The 27,825-nt window shown below is 33.9% G+C and overlaps 1 protein-coding gene across 1 annotated transcript; it reads left to right on the top strand.

Moving 5' to 3' along the window:
* The first annotated feature begins 431 nt into the window (after positions 1-431).
* LOC140750093 (ras-related and estrogen-regulated growth inhibitor-like protein) lies at positions 432-27,129 on the top strand. The gene is made up of 6 exons (XM_073083449.1): positions 432-676; positions 15,835-15,891; positions 23,211-23,287; positions 23,360-23,541; positions 23,914-24,100; positions 24,921-27,129. Exons 1-6 carry the CDS (start codon positions 613-615, stop codon positions 24,987-24,989), a joined length of 636 nt encoding a protein of 211 aa, XP_072939550.1. The 5' UTR covers positions 432-612; the 3' UTR covers positions 24,990-27,129.
* Positions 27,130-27,825: the final 696 nt, after the last annotated feature.

Genomic DNA, 27,825 nt, shown 5'->3' with positions numbered 1-27,825 from the left:
TGCAATTGTGTCTATTAATTGAACTTCTGTAACTAACGGGATCAGTGACTCGCTGTAAAGATTATAGACCTGATAAAAATGTCTTTTAATTGGATTATACGGATAATTTATTCATAAACATAAGCTTGTAACAGCGTGTAATTATGAAAAAATTTTAGATAAGGAATGAAACGAAGATGAGATGGACACTATAAAAAGTGAACCTATATTTGGATATTTTCAAAATAAACTACATCAACAGATAATAATGCTTATAAAAGTCCTCACGCACGAAGTCGCGAGCAGCAGTAGTAAAAGTCCATTATCACATCGAAAACCCGTTCGCTCTGATTAACTCTAAACAAAATACCCTGAAAGAGATCTAGATGAGTAAAGTTCATATTCAATCATTTCTCACTCCATTAGCTGAGTGCGACTTGCGCCAATTTCGTTCGGCGGTTGAGCGCTGCAGTCGGTCGCAAGCAGGTGCGTAGAGCGCGCGCGTTCGCCATCTTACAACAGCTGTTTTGGCGCCAATCGCATTCACGAATATTTTGCTGATGACATATCAGACCTAATCCATAAGGACGAACTTTTTTAGACTTTTGTCAGCTGTGCAGTGATCTCGGAATTATGAAGATGACAGTTAATCGAATAAGAGTTGTTGTGCTCGGGAGCGCACGGTCCGGCAAGTCGGGTGAGTATAGTTTCAAAATAATCATACTTCTACGAAGAGAAGCCTAATGAGAATGGAATGTTCACAATTTCCCGGCGATAGTCCTTTTTGTTGTCGTCCTCGAACCGGCGGCTTTTTGTCTCAACAGCATCCCTAATTTCACTCTTTTTGTTCGACTGCACCGGGCCTACGTCGGAATCAATTATCCTTAATGGTCTTAAAAAACTTGCCTAATTTATTTGAAATTTGAGAATGTAACTACCTCTAATAATTTAATACGCCTGTAATTAATCGTGTTCCTTCTAATAGGACTGTTAATTTAATTACGGTAAAGGATTATTTTTATTAGGCTTCTCGGTGGGAATGATTATTTGAATGTTTCAAGTCTTTTATTTTTTAACGATTTAGGTGTAACATATGTAACATTTTATATAGCTTGTAATGTAATATGTTTTGACGGTAAGGTCAAGGTTATAAGCGATAATGTCTTACTGCATGAAATACTCCTTGTCTACATTTTTTTACAATATCAATAGATTTGCGATTTCATTATCTTATTTATGCCATTTTTTTATCAAATTGGGTCGCTGGAATATAAATGCTGATGTACAATTCTTCATTTTTCTATTTCAATCATTCTTTTGGAATTATGTCAATCAATTGTTTATATTATTGCTTGAACAGCATTATGATAATGATATTTGACACTTCAACCAAGCTGGATTTCTTATATTACTTTTTAATGTAATGCAAGCAGTACCATAATATAGTCCATCTGTTGGTTCCTCGTTGCCATGGATATCTGTTACCCTGAATTTACCAACACATCAACTCAAAACATATCAAGTATGTTTTTTAATTGTAGAATGTTCTTTGTTCAAAGCAATGTCTCTTATCAGTCGGTAGTCACATATCATGATATCAACTAGTACTGTATCAATACGCTAACGGTCTATTCCATTCTCTGGAATGAGAGATATAAACAAGATACTGAATGTTATGATTCTGAGCAATTAAATTACATTGTTTGTTTATTGCATTCTTTGGTTTTCTACGCTTTAGATTTTATTGCATTATGTATCACGGCTTGTGTCATCATCTACTACGTATGTTTCAGATATTTTATCAGTACTGTTCTATGTTTTTCATTTTTTTTACCTGCAGGCAATCAATAAGTATATGTATGTTTATGCAATTACTCATACAGCGTTGTTACGAGTACTAATTATTCTTAACATAGAGATTTTCATATCTTCATCATTGATAGAGTTACATATTAGAATAAAGCGCAATTAAAAAAAAATAACAAAATATTCTCTTCGGCAATCACAGCACCTAACTCCTGTTCCTGATCGCATTCTTATATGACTTAATGATCTTCTAAAAACAAGTTGCAATATAAAGTTGTTCATGAAAGTCGTTGGAACGGAAATAATTTGAATTTGTCATAAAACCCACGCAATTATAGCCAAACAAGTCATCGAAAGTGAGATTTTATGTTTGTCAGTCAATCATACCAAATTTAGTTGTCGATTGCGTTGAGAAGTGGTCTATGTAATTCATAGTTTTTGCTCGTGACTTCCTACGCGTGGGTGATATTAATGTAACCTGTGATTATTGTGATAACATTGAGACTTTGTTTTTTTAACTGTAGTAAAGAATTTTTAAGTAGTATTTATTAAAGCGTGCGTCAGCTTAATAATTTTTGTATATTATGTGTAATTATTTATATATATTACCTAATAGTATCAATTATGAAATATACATATTTGCGGTGTTGCCAATTGTATCGATAGTAATGATAGTACAATCGATAATAATGCCACTGATTTACGAACAAACACTATATCAAAATTATAGAATAATAATCTCCAATATATTATGTATCTAAAAGACAGTTTGTTCAAAATAAAATGACAGATTGATCCTTGTTTAGATGGGCATAATAATTATAATTTATAAATTGTATCACAAAAAAAACCTACTTGAGTTTTTATACGACATATTTCTACAGTGTTGAACGTTAAAATTTTCCTCATGGCATGCGACAGTTGGTCATGGTCACTTAACTCGTGTTTGATTGATAAGAGCCTTCTCCAGACCTCTTGAAATCAAAATATACAGTTTGCTCACGTGAGTTGTTTGAACAAAAATAGTCTAAGTACGTAATAGACCCACGCATTCAGACAAGTCAATAATGACTACAAAGTGAAAATATGTGATTGTTAGACAATCGAGCAAAAAGTTTGATTGAAATGTTTGGGGTGGTAATGCGTTGTAAACCGGTTTTGTCTTTATTCTTATTTCAGTAACATGTGAAAGATAAATTTATTTTTTGTTTATTTATCTTTGGTGCTATTTTCATGTGTTATTTCTGAAAGATTAGATCAGTTTTCACGAGAAAAAACTGACCCATTATGACAAAGCTCAAACGTTTTTACTCTCAGAAAGATGTGGACATAATTTTTTATGTAGATAGATTTATTATTACGAGTATGTAGGCATGGATGTTTCAAATATTAAATTTCACTTACAATTTTAAAAGTGTGAAAAGTCAATGACACATTGATTATCAGATTCGGTCCAAGAATCTTCGAGATAATTTCAACATAATTATATACAAAGTGTTGTTTTCAAATAATGGGGTGTCGTATTATCTGAGAGCATAAAAATGCCCCGATTACTCAAAATTTGAGATCAATGTCAAGGATTTTAGGATTAACCCATTAAATATTTAGCTAATACCTTTCCAAGGAACGATTAGTCTAAATGGTCTTAGAGAGTTCCAACAAAACAATTGGTACTTATTATTCTAGATTTGAGCTGGTTTTAAAGTCACCTCTTTGTGGAGTCCGATATTTAAAACTATTAAGTTGTAAGCGTAGAGTCGGTTTTTTATAATTAATTATTCCATTTTAGGGCATTTAAAAGCAAAATATATTCTTTTTAACTACCTGTTAGGAACTGTCGGAACCTATAAGTACTAAAATAAACACCTATATACCGTAATTTGAGACAGTAATCCGATAACTTTAATTCCCTTTGTCCCTGGCACGGGCTTGCAGTTCTCGTAATTCGTTATTGTGAGGCTTCACGCGGTAATGATATAAGAATATGTACTCGTATTCGATCGTATTACCACGTATTGTTACGTGTGCGGAGCTTCACTTTGGCTATCTTTAGTTGTTTATAGTTTACTGCCTTTTATCCGCGACTTCGCTCGCAGTTAGAGGTTAATGACAATACCTACTTGTTTTTATCTGTCTCTCGGGAACGGTACTGTATTTCGGTATAAAAGTACTCTACTCGTATATGCTTTTCTGGACCCCAGAAAACGTGTATACAAAATTACATGACATTCCATTTGGTAGCACGCAAACAAACTCACTTTTGCATTTATAATATTAGTCAAGATTGTATGTAATACAAGTAAAGAATGAAGTAAAACAAACGCAAGATATCGTTTATAACATGGTCTCATAGATAAACCACGAAATAAAAAAAATGTTAAAAAATAATCATATCATTCTGAAATAATATTGACAGAGAATTAGTAAGTAGTTATTTTTTGTGACAAATTCACTAAATACTTATTCATATTCATTTTTAAAGTTTGCGAATTCTCCCGAGAACCGGGTTCATGAGTCATCGTAAAAATTGGGAATACGCCTGTATTGTTGTCTTTTAACACCGGCATAATGCGAATATTTCAGTGTAAGCTTACGATAACCGTCATACGCTATCTATAACGTAAATCTTCACGCTATCTCAACATAGATCGTTGACTCAGCACAATGAAATCTACGGAGTTTTATGTTCAACATAAAACTGTAAAATTTCAACCCATTAACTTTTTAATGGTTACGCGAAAGTACCTATTTTACTCACGTATAGTGACAATAATTTTCTAGGTACTGTGAAGCAATGTAAAGGTATAATGAACCTTTGGTTTCAAGTGTTCTCCCATAGACGAAGGTCGACGATCTCAAGCTTGTTTTTTACCGACTTTAGGAGGTACCTACTATGTTTGGTTGAATATATCTTTTATTTGCAATAGGGAAACATGTATCGAAAATAAAAAGAGACAGGAAATAGTTTACGTTGAAGTCAATTTATTAAATTAATATAATATGTGAACCTAGAAATACAACCTCGTATGGATATTGTCTTTTCAGAAATACTGTGTAATTATTAAAGTTTATTGCATAAGAATATTGATGCTTAATAATTTCTAATCAATAATTCAATTACTTGGTAATTATTTCCATCCGTCTATAATCCATAATCAAATATTATTGTCGTTAAATGGAATAAACCAATTAATTGAATTAATGTGAAATGACGCATAGTCTCTCTTATCATAATAATACGCGTAATAATATACGATTACTACGCAATAATGTGGAACAGAGATGTTTTATCTACGCCTTAGTGTGTTACTGTACTTGCACGATTGTAGGTTAACGAAAGTTTGAGGTCGCCCATTCACTTTTTAATAATAAAGCTCAGGTTATTGACAAGAAGTAGATCGGTTTAGTACATTCATTGGTATATTTCAAAATATAAGTAACAAAAAATTCTAAATGTCATTACCCGTCGTATTCATTATTGTACCACTTCTGTGTTCGGGTCGTATCAGAGTGAGAGGAACTTGGCCCATAGTTCACCACACTGGCCAAGTGCAAAATTCGCACACCTTTGATTTTTTTTAAAGATCTCAGAAGTGCGGGTTTCCTCACGTTATTTTCTTCACCGTTACACATGACAATTAATTCGTAATATTCATTTTTCACCTAAATATTAGCTTGGCTTCGAACCTTGGACCCTGAAAATGAAAGATCGAATTTCAAAATACTTAGCTATTACGGCTTGAACATTATTTATCTACCTAAAATATTTTAACCAAAGATTTGATATTTGTCTGACATGAAATATCTAGTAACCGAATTTGGCACAATAAATGGGGTAGGTAAACAGAGTTGTATAGATTACCTAGAAACTTCAAAGGAATTTAGGTGGGCTAAACAGATATCATTTCTGATAACGTTGGTCAAAACGATATCGAGTATGACTTCTAGACATTTGATACCAAACGCGTAGGTTTCGGCAATAAATGGATCTGGGGAAAACACATTACTAATAATAACAATAGAAATACGTGAAGCGGATTCAGATATACTTATCATAAGATGAAAGAGACAAATTAAGCAGTTCGCCTAGTGATCACTGCTTCCCATGGACATTTGGAACTAACTCCATTTAGAGTACCGGTTCCAACTGAAACTGATCAGTTACTGTGTTGTTACGCCTGTAAACCGAGATTGTCGCCTCAGATGAAAGTCAGCCGGTATCCACACTTTTCCCCACTCACTCACTGGAACGGAAGAATTGCTTCATGCCAGAAATACGAGGTAGTTTCCCGATGGAACTAAGTATACCAGCTCTATTCTAATTTAATGTTATCTTTTTATATTTACTATTCTTATATTACATGCTAATATTCAATATAAACAGCCAACTGCCAGGAAAGTCCCGTTCAGCCGTCTCGAAGATCGTAGCCGGAACAAACACACAGACAGACAGACAAAATTTTCATATTTTTTTGTTATTAGTGAGTAATATTCTTTCACGGACATTAAGTGAAAAGCTTATTTTGATATTACAAACGGACACATCAAAATTATTTATTTGTATAGATATAATTAGTTTAATCTTCGCCAATGTTCTATTTATACGTTTACGACTGACATTCTTAAATAATACAGTGTAAACAAATCCGCCTACGTAAATTACTGTTTTAATAATGTTTGTTTATATTAAAACACCCACAATTGCTGACTATGTAGTCAGGCAGTAGTTAAATAAATAATCTTTTATTGATATAAGGAAACGAATGCCAATAAGGTTAGGAGATGATTCATTTCGTCTTATTTATATTAATATTGGTAGTATTGTTTGTAATTCATCATATATCTAATAATAATTAATTCATACCTTATGCTCCAACTCTTTTAGATAGTGTCCGAATGGAGTCAAGCACCGAATTATTAAATGAACCTATTTTCTAGAAAACGACGAAATTTTGTGTGACCAAAAGGCAATACATAAGAAACTGAGAAAAAAATCTAAAACTTGTAGTAACCAGCGTTTTATTTTTAGAGGGCTCGTAAAGGTTGAAAAGTGTACATTTAAATGAATTTATTTAAACTAGGCTAATATTCATGTATCATTCATCTATTAAAGGGAGTTCCCAGCTGCGTACCAGTAATAGAATTGGAGCACTAGATAGTGTCAGCTGACTCACTTATCCCATAATACGACTTCGAGATAGTAAGCCAGTTCAATTAATTGGAAATTGTGATAATTACCCAATTATTTCGAAATAGTAAGAACGAGAATTATACAGATTTCACAGCAATGTAAAAATTACTTAAAGGCATAGATAAAGATACGTTTCTCAATGGCACGGAAATTTAAAACTGAGAATTGTGAAACGAAAGAACTCAATGCATTATAAAATGAAACACACTAAACATTTCCAAAATTCCATTATGTTCCAAATTTTATGCGTGTTAGAAATTGAATGTAACATGCATTAACGGTGAAATATATTATCAAGAAACCATTTGACGGCTGTTAAAAGATGTAAAAACCAACTCATATCTCTTGAAAGAGCAAGAGATTTCATTGAGAAGTATCAAGGGATACTTTTCAAATCTCTCACAAAAGAGATCCATAGCTAAATGACGACGAAAAATACGAACACTAACCAACTAACGAAGTACTAGTAGAATTAAACCTTAAATCGTCCAAAAACCTCGTCAGTATAAAATCGTGAATAAGCTACAGAAATAATAGACAACAATACGATTCCACAAAGTCAATGAACTGATGAACTCACTCTAAACATGCCAACAGATAATATATCTCATAAAAGCGTTGACAGATTATAATATGAGTTTAAAAACCGTTACTTAATCTGTGAAATGCTACTATTCATATAAATGTTGACATGCAGTAGAAAGTATAAACAATAAGTTGGCGAAAGCTAAGAGAGAAATTGATTTATCGTTTAGCGGATGTCTTTTGGGAAATACTCGAGAGATTAACATAACAATTAAGATAGATTAGGTAAGATGATTTGGCGGATGTCGTATTGAGTAACGATTACTGGATCGCATTTATCAAGAGGCTGTTTGTTGATTTATGAGTTTCTTTGGCTGTGGCTTATGGATTTACGCCGTTAGTCATCAATCTTAAGAATTTTTTGCCTAAAATTCAACATTTGTCATTTTCTAGGCAATTATTGTCAAATTTATTTTATGGATAAATTGGTTAAGATTGATGATAGTAATCACGAATTAATTGTAGGCTTATGATTTGAAAAAAATGTTATTTTTAATAGTGTACAATTTTATTTAAATACTTACTTCCAATATCCGTTTCTGGCTGCAATTGTATTTGATGCTTATCATTGAATGAGTCAATAGCAACAACGTTGTACTTCACATTATGTAAAGTTTCTTAATGAAATTTTATGAATGTATAAATTTCGTAAATATCTACTCAAAAATAACATATCTGTAAAACGTGTCAAATGCCTAAAATGCTTCTGTATTTACTAAATACATTTGTTAATGACTATCGAGCGATAAAGGCGAATTGTTTAAATATTTCCTCACATTATAAAACAGTAATGAAGCAATTAAAGTCAAAAGTTCATCACTATAAGCATTTTGGTTGAGCAAACTGGTTGCAGCAACTCCGATTTTCGCGTTTAGCAATACGAGATAAAAGCTAAGTCCACGGAACAGAATCAAGTAAATTACGTTTCATTATACTATTACGTAACCAAACAATCAATCACGGCGACTGGCTCTTGATTATGTGATTAAGCAGTTATCTTTGAAGCACTTACTCTGCCCACGCCTGCGGTTATATCTCTTGGCTTGTAAACAACGTATTCGGGGTAATAACCGAATGTACACACAATGTGGCCATTGCCATAGGAATTAGGATAATATGCGAGTAGATTATAGTTGAAACGACCTTCCATATCTTCGTCTAGACAAGCTGTTTTTCGATTATTATACTGAAACTTTAAGTTACAGACTTCATAGAGCGTTTTATTCCGCTACCGCTCGTAAATACATAATAGTTGTTTATTTTTATTTTGAATAATACCCAAGAAAATGTAGGATAAAAGATAGTATTTACTTAGATATTTTGAAATAAAACAAGCTATTCTGTGTCCTATATAAAAACGCTCAGTGCACAACTGCACAGGCCTAAATGTATTGTAGTTAAAGATAGACTAAGTATATTTTTTAAATGTAAATTCCTGATTGCTAAAACGCTACGAGTCAAAGTACTATTAATGGTGCTAGGGAGTAATTGTCATTATTTATTACGTTATTTGAAAGTATATTATTAAATCCTTTAGAATATCTATAGACGTAAGTAAACTTGCTAAATAGATTCCGTGACTATAGGTTTAGTGTTATAAACTATTAGAAATAGACTGGACATTGCTAATCGAGTTAGTTTATCAATTTAATGGAGACACATGACACGGTGACTCACTGTTGTAACTTGTGTAGCAAAAGTATTTATTTCTAGATATTTGGTAACATATTAACTTCAAATAAGTTGAATATAAGACGTATTTTGAAGTTTGTGAAGATTGTTTCCTTTCAGAGTGATTGTTATTTATCGGCAAAGAATTTATATAATGTTGAATGATTAATTTACTATGAATAAATGTATGTCGATAGTCATAAAACCAAATAAGATAAGTATATGTTCAGTCGTTTTTTCGTGTGACTTTACGTTTTAAAGAAAGATCTTTGAACGAAAATCATGGTAAATAATTAATATGACGAATCAATTCCAAAGTTAGATCCATCCCATATAGAGAAAATAATATTCACTTTTTATTAAGCGTTTAAAGTTGATGGGGATAGTAGAGTCGGAGGCTCGCAAATTACAGGCGGTCCCGATAAACGGATGACTCATAGCATAGTAAATTGAATTTGGGTTCTTATTTGGACTAAGTACTATACTAAATACTTTTTAGGAGAGTGTTCGTCTCGTGGTTCCCTCGCTTTTCCTCACCGTTTTAGCATGTAATCGTTAATTTGTAATGCGATCATAGCTTTGAAAAACCAAAAGTGCATGCCGAAATTCAAAACTATTCAAACGGCAAGTTAACCACCATTGCTAGTACATTCTTTTTTCTTGTAGTCATCGGACTATAATCCCGACTTTTTGTACCGCAACTCTCACTGTATATTTTTTTAGAAATATCAATGAATTCGTCGGTCCGCTACATAATAAGCGAAGAGCGAGGCGGTCCCGGCAGACGGTTGACCGGGTGACTCAGAGCTGCGTGGCATGCGGCTCGGCTGGACCGCCGATATCAAACCGTTGGTCATCAAGCTGGGCATGGGCTCCTCCCAAAGTGAGGGTTAAATAGTCATAGTCCATCGCACTGGTCGATTATGAATTGGTAGACTTCACATACCTTTAAAACATTTATTTTTAATCTCAGGTATAAAGGTTACCGCGTGATATTTTTCTTGATTAAAGCAAATGATAATTTATTTCTAACTTTGAAAAATCAAGGTTTTGTACCTGGGATTCGTACCTCGGATTCTGCTCTACTTATAATCTCATATATAGTTCCAATTTTTTTTTCAACTTAAGTAATCGACATAAAAATATTACTGATTGTAATGAAAAATATAGTTCAAAAAACTAAAAAAAACACGCTTTTTTGATAAAATCATTATAATATAATTGTGAAAAAAGCGTGGGGTACTCCATTTATCAGGTTCGAAAAGCGCCCCACACTTTTTCCACAATTATACTATTTACTGTTCCTAAATTGATGAATTTTGTAATTATGAAAATCGTGTATTGTCTTGTGAATTCTTCAAAATTTTAAATTAAACTGAACGTTCAAAGTAATCGGGTTCAAAGATTCCGTTACATACATACATACAACCCAAGCTAATAAAAGCGTGTTAAAAAATCGCCGATCCGCCACATAATAAGCGAAGAGCGAGGCGGTCCCTGCAGACGGTTGACCGGGTGACTCAGAGTCGCGTGGCATGCGGCTCGGCTGGACTGCCACTATAAATACGTTGCAGTTGGCATTTAGACGCTCTCGATCTACGATCCCGAAGCGCATTCTACACGTTTATGTCATGTATATTACGTGGCCCAATTTACTGCCTGTTTGAAACGGGATAAACAAAGCAGGTAGTTGATGATGGAGTATCAAAATATTAGCGTATCGTTCTAGTAATATTAAAAGTAAATTATGTTCACCAACTATGTTGTATGTAACTTTGTACCTATTTAATATTGAAATTGGTGAAAATAATAAATGTCTGTATGTAAAAAAAAACAATAGTAATTAAAAAAAATTAAAGGTATTATTACTTTTTCACTTCACTTTTAGGAACCTATAAAACATAATTACTCAATAATATTGTTATAAGGCGAAAATAATTATCACTTTCAACAATCAAATTCCGATATTTGATGCCTGACACTTTCGGACAACAAAATCAAATGTCGAAAAAACACATACACAGTAATCATAAAAGATACATACACATAATAATTCATTCAAATTACTACAAGAAATATGTTTGATTTAGGTTAAAGAAAGTGTTATTTATGGGTACCTACAGTATTTAAATCCAAAACGAAACTACACTGAATGAAGCAGAATATTTACTTTTTATTTCTAGAAATATTCTACCGTCGATTTGAGAACATTTATCTTGTCATATATTGATTGATTTACATAAAAAATATACTCAAATGCGAACCGTTTATCATTTTAAAAACCGAAGATAACATGACAGACTCAGCAATTAGCCCAATTTGTAGTTATTAGATTAGATAATTTCAAATATGAACTACCTACTTAACACTTCGTGGAAGCTAGTGATTTGTTTGAAATAAAAAGTTTATAAACGCCTTTAATATTAACATGTTTCATATAAATGAGCTATCGGTTTTTTAGACTTCTGGGTCATGTGTGGCAAACATCATTGTTTGAGAACATATCACCTGTCAAAACTTTTAACGGCTAAAGATTCAAATTAGCATGTCACATGGCTGTCGGTAAGTGAGAGAAAGCAAGCGATGTCCTTTTTTATAAGACCTAAAAAGGAAAAAGTCGCATAATTGGATTCGGAGTCGAGCAAATAGCGGTCAATTAAGCTGGTTTAAGGAACTGTGGAACTGTAATGAAAAAACCTTATACAGTAACAAAACTTGGTCACAAGTGATCCGTGATACAATTCAAGTTGATTTTTTTTGTTTTTAATTTTTATTGATAAGTTTTTAACGACAACGGGTAATTGTTAAACTGGATTTATGGATGTTTTTATCTACCTATGTTTTATGTGAGTTTTATGTGAGTTTTTATTCTTAATTAATTGTTCAAATGTTAGAAAATAATTTCGAATAAACTGCGAATGTTATTACCGTTATGGCTAACTTCAATCCCAAAAGCAAATAAATCTAATTTATTTTAAATTTTTGTAACCTTTCGTACATTGCACTAAGCAATTGCGTCTAAAATCGCCCAAGAAATAGTTGCAGCGAAAAATGACCAGCAATTCATCCTTTAATACATGAAAGTAACATACGGAACTCTAAAAATTTGAATAAACGCCGCCATCCAATTACCGTGGCGTAGCGTGGAGAGGCTGACAGCCGGGATCGTGTCTCCGATCACCTCGAGCGATGCTCTTAATTAACATTTAGCTTCTGCTACCGTACTCGTTCAGCAAACACGTCTGAGTTCCCTTGTTTCCCGAGTCCCGTTAGAGCTCGTTACGCTATACCAGTTAGTTTTGCGAAATAATTTGATGAACCATTTCGACGGTTTCAGTGTCACGCGAACCAAGGCGTCTATAAATTACGGATTAAATTAAGATATCTCTCCCCTTGGTGAGATGTCTTCAGATTTGTCTCGAACCGCTGTCTGCTGTTCTAATGTCACATGAAATTCGTCTTCATATTAATGTGTTGAATATGCTATATTTTCATCAACAAACATATTTTACTTAATTTAATTCTTTTTTTTGACGGAAAAATATTTTATATTTGCCAAGAACCCCCTCTCTCCAATATATGACATTGGCTAAAATTTGTCATGACCTCCTCGGTTTCTAAATGTCTCATACAAATAATTGATGCCCCTAAGCTAATTCGAGATTCCCGCTGCACTCTGAGCTTGTATCTTTATCACGGTCATGAGATGTTCATACATACTTTCACCCAGTTCACGCTAATCGTAGGTACAAGAATTTCTGATGAGCCTTCGAAAGTAAATAACTAATTTGACGAACCGTGACAATAACATTTGCTTTATAATGTCAATATGTCTGTTCCGTAGTCAAATATTGTTTCAATCTAGAATTTGATTGTTATTCAAATAAGAAGAATTCGCAGACGGTATGTGATTTCTCCTTGTTACAACATTGGTAAGCCCAGTTTTATGTGTCAAAGTATTATTCGTCGCCAAACATTTCCCTGTGGATCACCTTGAACACACCGTTATCAGTATCGCAGTGAAAGTACTTATTAATTTAATTGGTTGGTCTGTTCGAGTTGACGTTTACTTTGCATATATTGATAAGGGACATGTTTTTGACACAGTAATATATCACGGTGAATAGCTGAGGTGGTTCGCCTTTTCATGGTCTATTGTTTCGCGGAGGTGACCGCATAAGAATAAAATATAAAAACGAAATACAATACCAAATAGTAGTGACTACACTTAATAGTAACAATAAAATTTTGAAATAGCATGCTTGATTTATAAACCTTTTAAATAAACTGAACAATCAATGCCTGTGAACCGCTCCGACAATGCCTTTTCAGCCAAAGATTTTGATTGACAACGACGTTTGCTATAACTGTTTTTTGTTTGATTATATTATCTATTATCAAATTAGCTTCCTGCAAGCAATGGGAATTCAAGCAATATTAAAAAATAGTAGGCAATAATAACTTTGGCATCAGTTAGACTGCACGCTTATTTGCGGCTTCAATTTCATAAAAGAAAGATAATAAAGTACAGTCGGTTGCTATTAGCAGTAATATAGATTGCGTGTCCATTTACCACTTCGCAGACAATAAAAAATACAGGAGGCGTCGTAAACCAGATACATCGGTATAAAGATAAAATGACATGTTTATCGGTTTGTCACGAGCTCGCACATTTCATGTGCAAGAGAGTCCATAAAATGGGCATAGCTGATGAGATGCGACGTAAAGATATCATCTCGGAAACTATCCTGTTTTATATTCCACCATATTTCTCAGAAGGGATATCTCATTTCTAGAAATCGGCCAGAAATATCGAGGATCTCATTTTCTAAGTTAATGTCAGATATGTATTGCACATCGTAACCCGTTTTGAAAATTAATGTAATTTCGCAAGGATTCATAAAATCGTGTGACATGTTACTACAACCTACCAGTAGAGTTTATTTTAATGATTCTATTTTAATTACCTGCAAAACACTTACACCTCTTAATAATAATCAAACTATTCAACGTTTTGGCATAAATATCGAAAGATTATAGTTTCGTCTTATTAAGAAATTCCAAATTTTGATCTGTGGTAGGTAAAAATCTAGGTAGAATGGTTATCAATTAAACTTTAAACATTACGTTAATGAAAACAGTGTTTATTTTTTCTCTTTTACAAATAAACAAAATAATAGTTTACTTAAAGATAATATTAAACATTTGGTGTAAATATAAACCGACCACGGCTATTAACCTCTCCAATTTATAGGAACTCATACAGACAGGTCAAAATGTTTAACATTCTTTGGCCATTTAAAAATGTTTATAATTATTAGTTATTTTTTGTTAAACCGAAATATGAGTTGAAGGGGAAAAAATATAAAAGACATTCGTCAATCGTCACAATGAGCCGAGTCTCGTTAGAGATGAGCTAATTGGAATATCCAAGTGTCTAAGCTGTTCAAGGTCACGAGACATTGAACACGTTTCGTGGCTGTATAGCCACGAAACGATTGTAGACACGATTGTAGACACTGTTAAATAGAATTTCAATGATGTACATGTGGTTATCGCTGTATAAGGGGAGTCAAGACGTCCAGATCCTCCATAACAATTCTGTGACAAGATGACGAGAATACGAGAAAAAAATATTCAAATAGGCGAAGCTTATTTCGTGGATGAATTTCAACAACTAGATATTTGTTGTCAACTCAAGTATTTGTAAAAAATAGCTACAAATTTAACACCTACGACAATGGAAATTGGGAAACTCTTTAACAAAAGTTATAGTTATGCTAGCACGCGGTAGAAATGAAAACCGTTGAAAGTTAAAATGCAATTTGTAATCTTTGTGATAGCGTTTATTACGTGGTTTATTTGATTGGATATTTGTCGGCAATTTAACCATTAGTTAATACAGAGGCCCTTTGTTTGCTTTCCCTCTAATTGAAGCTTGTAGTTATAAATTTATTCAGGAATACAACTTTTGTAACACCTCGCACCGATTAGTCGCTAATTGCTGCTTTCACTGTGTTGCAACTTTGCATTTCATTTGCTATATGTTTTATCGAGTGAGATTGTGTGAGGCGTGGAGGTAATCAGGACCACACTTTCTATGAGATTATATTTTGTTTCGCCTCAGCTTACGATTCTGATTATATCCACAGTTCTATCTCTATGAAGGATTCTCGACAATGAGTTGTTTTGAAATAAGTAGTTTACGCCAATTTCTATAACTTTTACCATTAAAATTGGTTTAAAAATATTGGGGCACTTATACGGCACAGAAATCGAATATTATTGTTTTTTTTATATTTTGGTAATCTGTAAAATACTAGTATATTGAGCTTCCAAATCATGATTTATTTTTACAATACACATAGGCAATTTAGGATATTATTTGACTTTTAAATTATTTATACCTATGATAATTTTACTTAATATATTTTTTAAATCTTTAATGTCTCTTATCGAATTCGTGTCTTTGTTGACTGATTACTTTTCTTCTAAGGTGTATTACAATTCGCTTAGATACATTTTAACGTCTTCACAACCTAACCTATAAAGCGGTGCGTTTCCTATACTATGTATGTTAACTGTTCTTCTCCTTGTTACAGCCGTGGTTGTCCGTTATCTAACGAAGAGATACATCGGCGAGTACAGTTCTACGGGTGGTAAGTAGATTACTACTATCAATAAAAATTGTTGCCTTGTTTACTTTAACTTTGCTCGCTGTAACTTTGTTGTGATTTCAAATATTATTACATTAATGACAATAAAATAATAATATTTGTGGGAGCATATTTGTATATTATACTAAACTATTCAATAATTAAATAGAAATATTCTTATAATTAAAAAAAAAACTATACTACCGCCCGCTTTCAATAATTTGGTACGCGAATCGTGTTATAAAAGGAGGCGTGTAGCTCTCGACAGATCAGAAGCTGTCCAGTGCGGACACGGTACAGTGGTACTCTGAACTGTCAGGTATGTGTTATTTTACTCATTTTAAGATAATTGTGATGTAATTATTGTGAATTGTGATATTACTGTATTTGCATTTAAATGTGCCATGGTTATACATTATCGCTTTACTGTTCAATTCGATATATCTTGTGTATAGATAAAAACTTGTAACTAATTATGTTAATAAAATTAATTGTTAAAGTCATATATTTTCTTCTTTTTTTATCTAATCTCCCACATCAGAAGTGGGATATGGATCTCAACGCCAGTAATAACAGAAACTACGCCCATGAATATTTGATTTCAGGATGAATTCGGGAAAAACTACCGCAACTGAGAGTGAGCAGCCTCATGGAACGTCGGAGGTTGCAGACGAGCTTCAAGAATCAAGGGTTGCTGGTGCACATGGACCGTCAGAGGCTGCAAGCGAATTTCAAGAATCGAGGGTCGCTGTACATCAATCTCCAATCTTAAGACGAAGGACGTCACGGGCATCTACGTACCGTTGCGCAGACGGTAACAGAAGAAATACTGCATCGCCATCTGCTGGCGATGCTGTTCCCGGCTGTTCAACGGCGACCGATGACACCCGCAATCCAAGGACAGTAGATTTCGTACCTATTGATCTAATGAAAAATGTGATGCAAGAAATGATGTCGCAGTTAATCCATACAACCGCGCAAACATTAAATTCATCAAATGTGCGACCTACCCCCCGAACGCGCAGTCTAGAGCATATTTATGTCCCGACCTTTGATCCCGATGATCGGACCGACACTATACAAGTTTGGTGCCGTAACATCGAGGAACTGCAGGCTGAATATGATCTTACTAACCGAGAACTTTTAAATATAACTCGAAAAAACCTACGTGGACGTGCCGCTGAATGGGCCCGTCGTAATTACTCTAATTTAACTAGCTGGACAGAACTTAAGACTGGTATCATTGAAACATTTTCAGATGAAACCCGCTTCTACGACGATCTGACCCTCTTCATAGAATACACGAGCGAGCGTGCCATCAACCTGACTGAGTACGCGACGCGGAAATGGGAACTGGCGAAAAAAGCTATTGGTGTGGAGGCGACTGAGCGGCGCCTTGTCGAAGCGGTTATTTCAGGTATGATTGATTTTCGTATTCGCTCCGATTTGTTACGGCTTACACCAAATACTTTACCTCAGTTAATTCAAAGTTTAAACTCGTATAAGCGTAAGAGACCTGGTAGTGAGTACATTTATCATATCCCACCTAAGCATCCTAAAAACATTTCTACCTCCAATATTAGACGATGTCATAAATGTCATAAATTAGGTCATGAACAAAAGGAGTGTCGTTCAGGTCCCAATAGTGATCGCGGGTTTAAAAAAAGATCGGCTCCTATTAGCAGTAATATAAATATAAAACCTTTCGAAGTAAAGCCCCCTAAAGTAATAATATGTACATTTTGCAATAGGAAGGGACATACTTTCGAAAATTGTTTTCAACGGATAGATAAGCAACCTAAAAATTCGAATGTAAACAGCTTAGTATTAGGTAATAAAAACGTACACAGTATTCAAATTGAAAATCGGGAATATTCTTGTCTTATAGACAGCGGTGCGGAATGTTCACTTATGCGCGAGAGTATTGGGGACTCGACCAAAGGTAGAATCACTTACGAAACTTCAATTTTACGGGGTATTGGAGATAATACTTTTACTACTTCACGAAAAAAATTATGTATGGTATGTGTTGATGGCCTTAATATTGAATTAGATTTTATTTTAGTTCCTGATAGGTACATACAGTATGACATATTACTTGGTCAAAATCTTTTCGATATACCCGGAGTTCAAGTGACCTTTTCAAATAATAGTGTAAAAATTTATCGCGACTCATATGATGTTAATTGTGTTAAAGTGAAATTTGACGTAGACTTAATGAATGTGAATCCTGATATAAGTTTGAACCACAAAATTCAATTACAAACTTTATTGGGATCTCATTCTGACCTATTCACATCCGGTAATGCAGTTTCACAAATAACGACTGGTGAATTAACTATACGTTTGAAAAATCCAGATAAAATAATTCAAAGACGACCTTATCGATTAGCATCAGCCGAACGCGAACATGTTAAAAATATAATAAAAGACCTAAAAGATAATGGTATTATACGTGACAGTAATTCCCCATTTGCAAGTCCTATATTATTAGTTCGAAAAAAGGATGGTGGTGACAGACTATGCGTCGACTATAGGGAACTAAATAGCAATACCGTACGTGACCATTTTCCACTCCCCATTATAGATGACCATATTAGTAGGTTATCTGGAGCTAAGTATTTCACAGTCCTAGACATGGCAGCAGGATTCCATCAGATACCTGTAGCTCATGATTCCATAGAAAAAACCGCCTTTGTCACTCCTGACGGGCAATTCGAGTTTTTACGTATGCCATTTGGGCTTTGTAATGCACCATCTGTTTTCCAAAGGGCCATCAACACAGCACTTAAAGAATTTATTGACGATTTTGTTTTAATTTATATTGATGATGTAGTCATTTACTCAGAAACAGTTGATCAAGGTATTGAGAGTTTAAAAAAAGTTTTAAATGCCTTAAAAGAAGCGGGGTTTTCGCTTAATTTTAATAAATGTAAATTTCTTCAGACTGAAATTGATTATTTGGGAAGAATTGTCTCCAACGGACAAGTAAGGCCGAGTAAGGGTAAAGTTCATGCTCTGTTAAGTGCTCCAACCCCGACAACCGTCAAACACGTTCGTCAGTTTTGCGGATTAGCGAGTTATTTTCGAAAGTTTATCCCAAAGTTCGCGCTTATAATGATTCCTTTATATAATCTTACTCGAAGTAATGTTAAGTGGAACTGGACCTCCGAACACGAAGCTGCTAGACTTAAAATTCTTGAATATCTTTCTTCAGAACCTGTTCTCACTTTATTCGATCCCTCTAAACCTGTCGAACTTCATACCGATGCCAGTTCGGCTGGCCTAGGAGGTATTCTTTTTCAAAAACATGATTCAAAAATTAAAGTAGTAGAATACTTTAGTATGCGCACCACTGATACAGAGAGTCGTTACCACTCATATGAGTTGGAAACACTCGCTGTCGTTAGATCTATTAAACATTTTCGCCATTACTTGCTTGGTAGGCCATTCACAGTCGTTACCGATTGTAATTCCTTAAAAGCATCGCGAAATAAGAAAGAATTACTCCCCAGAGTACATAGATGGTGGGCATATTTGCAATCTTTTGATTTCACAATAGAGTATCGTAAGGGTGAACGTATACCACACGTAGACTACTTAAGCCGCAATCCGACCGCTGTTAATGTAAATAACGTTAAAAACTATAGTGATTGGTTAGAAGTAGAACAAAATAATGATCAAGAAACTAAAAACATTGTCCAATCTATTCGCGAAGGTAGTATAGATAAAGATGTAGGTTCCAGTTACACACTAGAAAATGGCCTATTGTATCGAATAATTTCTATTAATAACAAAATTAAGAAACTCCTCTTTGTTCCGAAAAGTTATCAATGGCACATAATACAAATTTATCATGATACTCTTAAACATTTCGGTTGGGAAAAGACCCTTGAGAAAATTAGAGAGCGGTTTTGGTTTCCTAATATGTCCAGAAGTACTCGTAAATTTGTTGAAAATTGCCTAACTTGTAAAATCAACAAAAGTCAATCAGGAGCACGACAGGTGACGTTACATCCTATAGAAAAACCTCCCACCCCATTTCATACAGTTCACATGGACACAACTGGTAAATTAAGTGGGCAAAAGCCTACTAAACAATATGCCGTTGTTTTTATAGACGCATTTACCAAGTATGTATTTTTGAAACCTGTTAATAATTTAACTTCCTCAGCGGCTGTTAACTGTTTGAAAGAACTAATTTATACTTTTGGAACACCTAAACGTATTGTATGTGATCAGGCTGCCTCATACACTGGTAAAGAATTTTCAAGTTTCTGTGAGCGATGGTCTATAGAGTTGCATTTTATAGCAAGTGGTGTAAGTCGTGCAAACGGGCAGGTTGAGCGAATGATGAAGGTTTTGACAAACTGCTTTACAATTGTAGAAAATACATCCGGAAGGAGTTGGAAAGATGCTGTGGGTGAAGTACAATTAGCAGTAAACAGTACTTTTAATAAAAGCACTGGTTATACTCCTTTCCATCTTCTTATGGGTAGTGATCGGTCGCCTCCCGCCATAGCAGCCTTAATAAATGATGTGAAACGCTTGGACCTCGATACTTGCCGTCAAGAGTCTAAATTCAGGATGGACGAACTTGCTAAAAATCGGAAAATTGATTTTGATAAAACTAAAGCTAAAATAGTACCTTTCAAGGTCGGTGATACCGTATTAGTAAAAAAAAATCCACGAGCAATCAATAAACTTGACAGCAAGTTTAAGGGTCCATGCGTTATTACTGAAATAAAAAATAATGATAGATACAAAGTGAAAGTCTATAAAACTGGCAATGAGTTATATGTTTCTCATGATAATTTGAGAATTGTTACTCCCGAGGTAGGATGTGAGTTAACAGATTCTTTAAATTAGTTTTTGTAAAAGTAAATTTATTAGAATATTTTTTTGTAAGTTTGTAATGTAATCATTGTCTTACATATTGGTGATCGACTGGCCAGCGGTCGCGTTTATGTTTGACAATCACCCCTGCTCCATTGACTTGACCTTGTGTTTGTATTGTAACCATAAGATTTCAGAAATTACGGTCATGAGACTTGACCTTGTGTGTGTATTGTAACCATAAGATTTCAGAAATTACGGTCATGAGACTTGACCTTGTGTGTGTATTGTAACCATAAGATTTCAGAAATTACGGTCATGAGACTTGACCTTGTGTTTGTATTGTAACCATAAGATTTCAGAAATTACGGTCATGAGACTTGACCTTGTGTGTGTATTGTAACCATAAGATTTCAGAAATTACGGTCATGAGACTTGACCTTGTGTGTGTATTGTAACCATAAGATTTCAGAAATTACGGTCATGAGACTTGACCTTGTGTGTGTATTGTAACCATAAGATTTCAGAAATTACGGTCATGAGACTTGACCTTGTGTGTGTATTGTAACCATAAGATTTCAGAAATTACGGTCATGTAACCACGAATGTACGCCATGTGATTTGGCAATTGCTCCCATGTAACTTGACCATACATATATACCTTGTGTTTTAGTGGGTATAGTATTGTTACTATACATCATGATTATTGATATATTTTAGCTTACATATGTAGTTCTTAAATATTTTTTTTATTCGCAAGCCACTTGGCTGCTCGTCAGAATGGCCGTGTGGGAGCATATTTGTATATTATACTAAACTATTCAATAATTAAATAGAAATATTCTTATAATTAAAAAAAAAACTATACTACCGCCCGCTTTCAATAATTTGGTACGCGAATCGTGTTATAAAAGGAGGCGTGTAGCTCTCGACAGATCAGAAGCTGTCCAGTGCGGACACGGTACAGTGGTACTCTGAACTGTCAGGTATGTGTTATTTTACTCATTTTAAGATAATTGTGATGTAATTATTGTGAATTGTGATATTACTGTATTTGCATTTAAATGTGCCATGGTTATACATTATCGCTTTACTGTTCAATTCGATATATCTTGTGTATAGATAAAAACTTGTAACTAATTATGTTAATAAAATTAATTGTTAAAGTCATATATTTTCTTCTTTTTTTATCTAATCTCCCACATATTTATACGCTTATCGATATCAATTTCGTGTGACGATATGCATGTTAAATTGTACGCTAATTGTTTTTAATAAGTGCATTCAATGATAAATAATATAATGCTCCCTTTCATTCCTTTCTTTTTATTAACCGACTTCATTAAAAAAAAGATACGCAACAAATTTCACTTTCTTATAAGAATATTCTCTCCTACTTCTGCAAATTTTCCTCTTTTCTTCTCATCCGAAATTCATACTGTTAACATAACATCGTTTGGAGTTACAAAATACGAGTATAAATAAAATTATATCGACAAAACATGTTTTCAACAATCGCACCAAGTAATTAATCAGTTGTAGGGCTGTCTTAAAGACTGATTTTACTACAGTACGGTAATAAAGTTAGCGATTACACTATACTTGGACGGATAAACTTGCCTTGCTTGGCCATTGTTCGTATATCAAGTTGTCAGTATTGCGCGAATGTATTAATTACCGAAGAGCCCTTAGATAGGGCTCGTGTATTGCCAAGTCGAGTGCCAACGTACGGTTTATTTGCGATATTGGCACCAGCAACACAGAGCCAAGGCTGGCCGAGGCCGGCGCCTGCATATCTCGGCCGTTGACTTCCCAAATGATAGTGAAAAATTTTGATTCCCATTACATCACATGCTTTTCGCAATCGGCGAATCGGAACCAGGTCAAGTGCCAGAACTAATGGGTGATTTTATTACGGGGCTCATAGCTTTAGTATTCGTTTTCGCAACACGGCTACAAAAACATATAATGTCACTGTTGCTGAGTCAAAAATTATTATTATAATCTCTAGGACTTGAACAGAAACTGATCCAATTCTAAAAATTATTTCATTGGTACTTTGATATTATTATGTTTTGATTTATTTTTATTTCATCGGTATGTACCTATACTAGTAGAAATACTGAAGGTTGTGTTTTAAAAACATTTAAGTACGAAAATGCTAAATTTGTATGTCAAATAAAAAATGAGCTGATGGAACCTAAAATTATTGTAATTTACATACTAACTGTTCTCAATTACTTTATTTACTTACATATATTTCTTTCAGTCAGCTATTATGTGGTACAAATGTGAAACACATAACATACGATTGAACGTTTACGTCGATATACTTTATTTACTTACATATATTTCTTTCGGACAACTATTATGTGTTACAAATGTGAAACACATAACATAAGATTGAACGTTTACGTCAATATAATTCTATTCTCTGTGTCCTTCATATTTATTATCAACAAGCTAACAAGTGCCTTCTATTTCAGATTTCTTGTATCAACATCGGGTGGCGTTTGATGGCGTTACGTCGGAAGTCGAAGTTTTAGACACATGTGGCTGTGCGGTAAATATCTAATCGTAAACCGGTTTATAGTTCATTGTTTAGTGCGAAGGCTTAATTTAGCAAATGTTTTAGAAACGTGGTTGCTTGGCGGAACACCTCCGATGGGGCGACGCATTCGCGGTGGTGTACTCTGTTTGTGATCGGCGGTCTTTCCTGGCTGCGGCGGAGTTGTTGGCGCTGCTGGAGAGGACCAGACTACCTGGGTGTGCCGCCGTCACCTTACTTGGGAATATGAGGGACTTGGAACATGCTAGGTATTGACTTTTTTCTTTAGTAATTGCATTTGTAGACTGAAACGTAACGAAACTTTAGTAGTAATATGATAAAAGTGTAACGGGGCAATTTAATAACATCAATTATTCTTTTATCAGTGTTTTGTCATCATAATTTTGTTGAATATTTGAAGTCAATACTCGTATTTGTAATGCGTCATTTTTATAAATCCATCAAAATTTTACTTATTTGATTAAGGTTTCAAAATTGTCAGCTTTTACAAGTAATAGCTATACTCGTATGCACGCTACTTTGGTTGGGCCAAAAATATCCATTCGTTCACAAATACGAGTATTTCAAAACGAATATCTTATCATGTGTTCATGGGTCTAAATTAAATTTGTAAACGGCAGAGTGGTCAAAGCTGAAGAGGGTCAGGAGCTGTCGCTTCGTTTCGGGTGTCAGTTCTACGAGGTGTCGGCGGCGGAGTCGTGCGCAGGCGCCGCGCTCGCCTTCCACGCGCTGCTGCGGGAGGCGCGCGCGCTGGCCTTGCTGCTGCCCGCGCCGAGGAGGAAACTCGCTGCCTACTCCGTCTCTAAGGTGCGTTACATACATATTATAGATACATACATAGATATAAAGGTACTCGAGCTCTAAGTGTATCCTAGTCTTCGGCGTGAGGTGTCGGATTGACGCTGCTCCCATATGCTCCTATATCACATATGAGCAAGTCCGCTGCTTAATCCCTTCTATGGTACATAACACACATATTATACACCTCAATATCCAATGTAGTATCTTGCTGAGAACTCTCTTGCAAGAATACGTTACGTGCGAAATTTATTTAGTGAAAAGTAAAGCTGCTCTCTACTTGAAAGCATGCTGCCTACTTTAAAGTAAACACATCTGTTCTAAAACATTGCCATTCTCCAATTCTATTAAGGATTCTGCTTTCCGCGAAGTGAAAAATACTTATTTCACAGATGTGTATCGAATATTTTACATCTACATTCTTGAAATACTATTTTAACTACGTTGAGTTATCGTACGAGTGTTGTGAAATACCCATGAAATATTGCCAAGTGCCATTTTCTTGTGTTAATGGTCTGCCATTGTAATTGTCAACTATATTAATTTATGAACATATAATAAATAAAACTATGTTGTTAACATTTTTGACGTACAATACGACGTAACTAGGTTAATATTTCACATTAGTGCAATAATTATTTATCTATTACAATAGAAAAACACACTAATACTCTGCAGTTTTCGTGATAGGATTAAAGATGGAACCGTTATAATTAAACTCCCGGAAGAATAAGTTTGTCTACAACAAAGAAATCAAGTGTCTTTGGATTACGATAGTGTTAATGAATATCTAGACTCCTAAACAACTAACCTATCTTTTGATACACAGGTAATCGGCACGATCCTGGGCTTGAGCAACAAGAGCGTGAGGAAGAAACGGCCATCCCTCAGCATATGATCTCCTTCAGGTAGTTCCCAGGGTCTTGTTCACTCCAGATGGAGTCTGTTTGTTTCGCAAGCATCGCGCTGTGCAGCAATGAATGCATCTCAGGATGTGATGGAGAGGGTCTAAGGATAACATCATAAATAAGGATTGGGATCAGGATAAAGGATTGAGTAATCAAAGATGACATTTTCGAATGGTTTTGAAGACAGAAATGTATGTATCTTTGTACTATTTGTGTCTTGAAGTTGACTGATCTGTAAATATGTTTATATATATGGTATTGTTGTATTTTGAAAGATTTTTGTACGGTTTGATAATGGTGTTTCGGAAAATTTATTTCAGATTTGGCGTAAGATTATAATTGGACTGATTTAAGTAAGAATTAAAATTCAGTTTTAAGTCAATATTTTATTATAAAGAATTTAAATGAGTGTTGTCGTTGTTTAAATTGATATTAATTGTATATTTTCGACATATTATTTAGAATATTTATATATACTAAAGAAATGTGTGAGACTTTCACACAGTTTTTAGCAATTAGTTCATAATTGAAAAAGAGAGTCAATTAAGTATATATTTTTGATCGCCTTTAAAGGAATACCTAATTATCGCTTACTTGACAAACGTCCCTTTTCATTATATATGCAAGATGTTTATATTATGTAAGAAAGCTTGCAATTATTAAAGCTTATATTCATGAATATTATGAAACTTTCCGTTACGAGTATAATTACAAATACAAAAAAAATTCTATGCAGCAGAAGTAACAAAAATGTTCGGTAATGTTTTTTATATATATTGAATAATCGACATACCTGTATCTGTTAATATAATATTTATTAAGCTGGTTTTTACTTCATGTCTGTGTAAAAAAGTTTCTTTTAAAAAGTGTTACCATATTACACTTATTACGGACCATACTAGAGAAGCATCAAATATATACCTCCTTACGAAAAACTATAATTTTATGTTTTTCATAGTAATCTACATTCAGATATCGTAGTTAGGCACACGGCAGCGTGACGCCAAGTTCTCTAAAAGATATTTAAATAGTATCTAATACAACTGCCGTATATTGTTCTATACATACACGGATTTTTTAAATAAATATTTAATATGAGTAATGTGTGTTGTTAATAAATAATTACTAAACAATAAAAAATAAAATGGCCCCAGTATTTGAAGCAGCAGAAAATATTATATTAAACATTTTAAGAATACTTAAAAAGGTACCCGTATATCGTCGAAATTTGGTGATGTTCTCTAGTTATTTTTATAATAATAAAATGTAATATAATTAATTATTATTGTTATGTAATATTGCATATAAATATTGTATATTGAGTGCTCCCACCTTATTAGATTAATTTATTAAGGATTTGTGTTCTTTAATCCTTTTTATATAGGTAATTACTTTATAAATATTTTAATAAGATCTCATATTAAAAAGTCAGTAGAGATCTATTATATTGGCTTATTTGTGTATATTTGCACGTGATCTATATTTATTTGGTCTACTAATGAAAGTCAAGTGTCACATTATAAGGTGTGAGCAATGTGTCAGTATCGGGTTGATGATGAGGCTTCAGTCTAGGAGGCAGACTTACGGAGCATTTTTTCCTCTTCCACGCTTTTCGCTGTTTTCTTTGCAACGTTGTGCAAAATATATTGATCTCCTTCCGTCCTATTGCCACAAACAACGGCGGATATTAACGCTGGTACTTGCAGGGAATCATGCAAAACTGCGATCTCGTAAGTTTTGAAACAAAAAAGTTGTACCATGTCTACAGCAGAGGCGAAATAAAAACGCTCCGTGCGCTTTCAAGCTTATAGCTCTCGATCTCGGTGTACTGTATAAGATTGGGCTATGTCTTTTATTGCGTCGCTTATTCCAACAACTTGGCGTCGTCACATTATTTTAAACGTAAATAAGTCATTATGAACGATGATTTTATGCACATTTTAGAGTACTACTATTTGTACTTATATTACTCGTAATATGACTAGACTTCAAATTAAATAGGTCCATATGAAATGTAAAATATCGCCATGTGTCATTTTGTTCCGATATTTTGCTCTCACGAGTTCGATATTGTAATTGTCTACTTTGTATATTAATGAAATCAATGAATAAAAGATTTTGAATGTGAAATGTATTTTTATTTATATACATAACTATACATAATGTTCAACATATAAAACTTTGCATAAACGCCCTAAATATTGTATTTCTTTATTATTTTCATGAATTTCAATATTTCATAGGAGTAGTTTATGAAAATTTGGGCTTGGCATAAGTATTAGTTTTACGCTATTAACGCCAAAAGGTAAGAAATATTTTGAAAATAAAAGTCACTAATGACTAAAGAAAAAATTGTAAAAAATATTCTTTTAAACATGTAAGTAGGTATATTATCAAAGAATTATAGTAGTATAAATGTCTCTCGAAGTACTTTGCATCTTAAGAGGAAAATAAAAGAATACTTACATTATAAAAAATAAAGCAATGATTACTTTGGTATACTCGTGAACCAAATAAAGCGGCGAAGTAATCAAAAATTTCAAGTTCATTTTATTAAGAAAAACACGTATCCATGAGCTTAAAAGCCTACACAGAGGCAAAGTGACTGACAGGTCCAAATATGGTAAGGCGGCTCGACGGAAAAATATTATTACATATAGGTTGATAAGTACTTTATATTTTGTTAAATATAAAAGTATTCCGAAGCTCAACCCCGGGCACGCACCTCTGACTTTTCAAAGTTATGTGCGTATTAGAAATTAATTATCACTTGCTTAAACGGTGAAAGAAAACATCGTGAGGAAACCTCCATACCTGAGAATTTTT

Source organism: Epargyreus clarus, unplaced genomic scaffold (assembly GCF_041222505.1).
Source record: "Epargyreus clarus isolate Ecla_fem2 unplaced genomic scaffold, WU_Ecla_fem_2.2 ptg000019l, whole genome shotgun sequence".
Classification (NCBI taxonomy): Eukaryota; Metazoa; Arthropoda; class Insecta; order Lepidoptera; family Hesperiidae; genus Epargyreus; species Epargyreus clarus.
The sequence above is the reverse complement of the archived record's forward strand: the minus strand, read 5'-3'. Positions and strand labels throughout refer to the sequence as shown.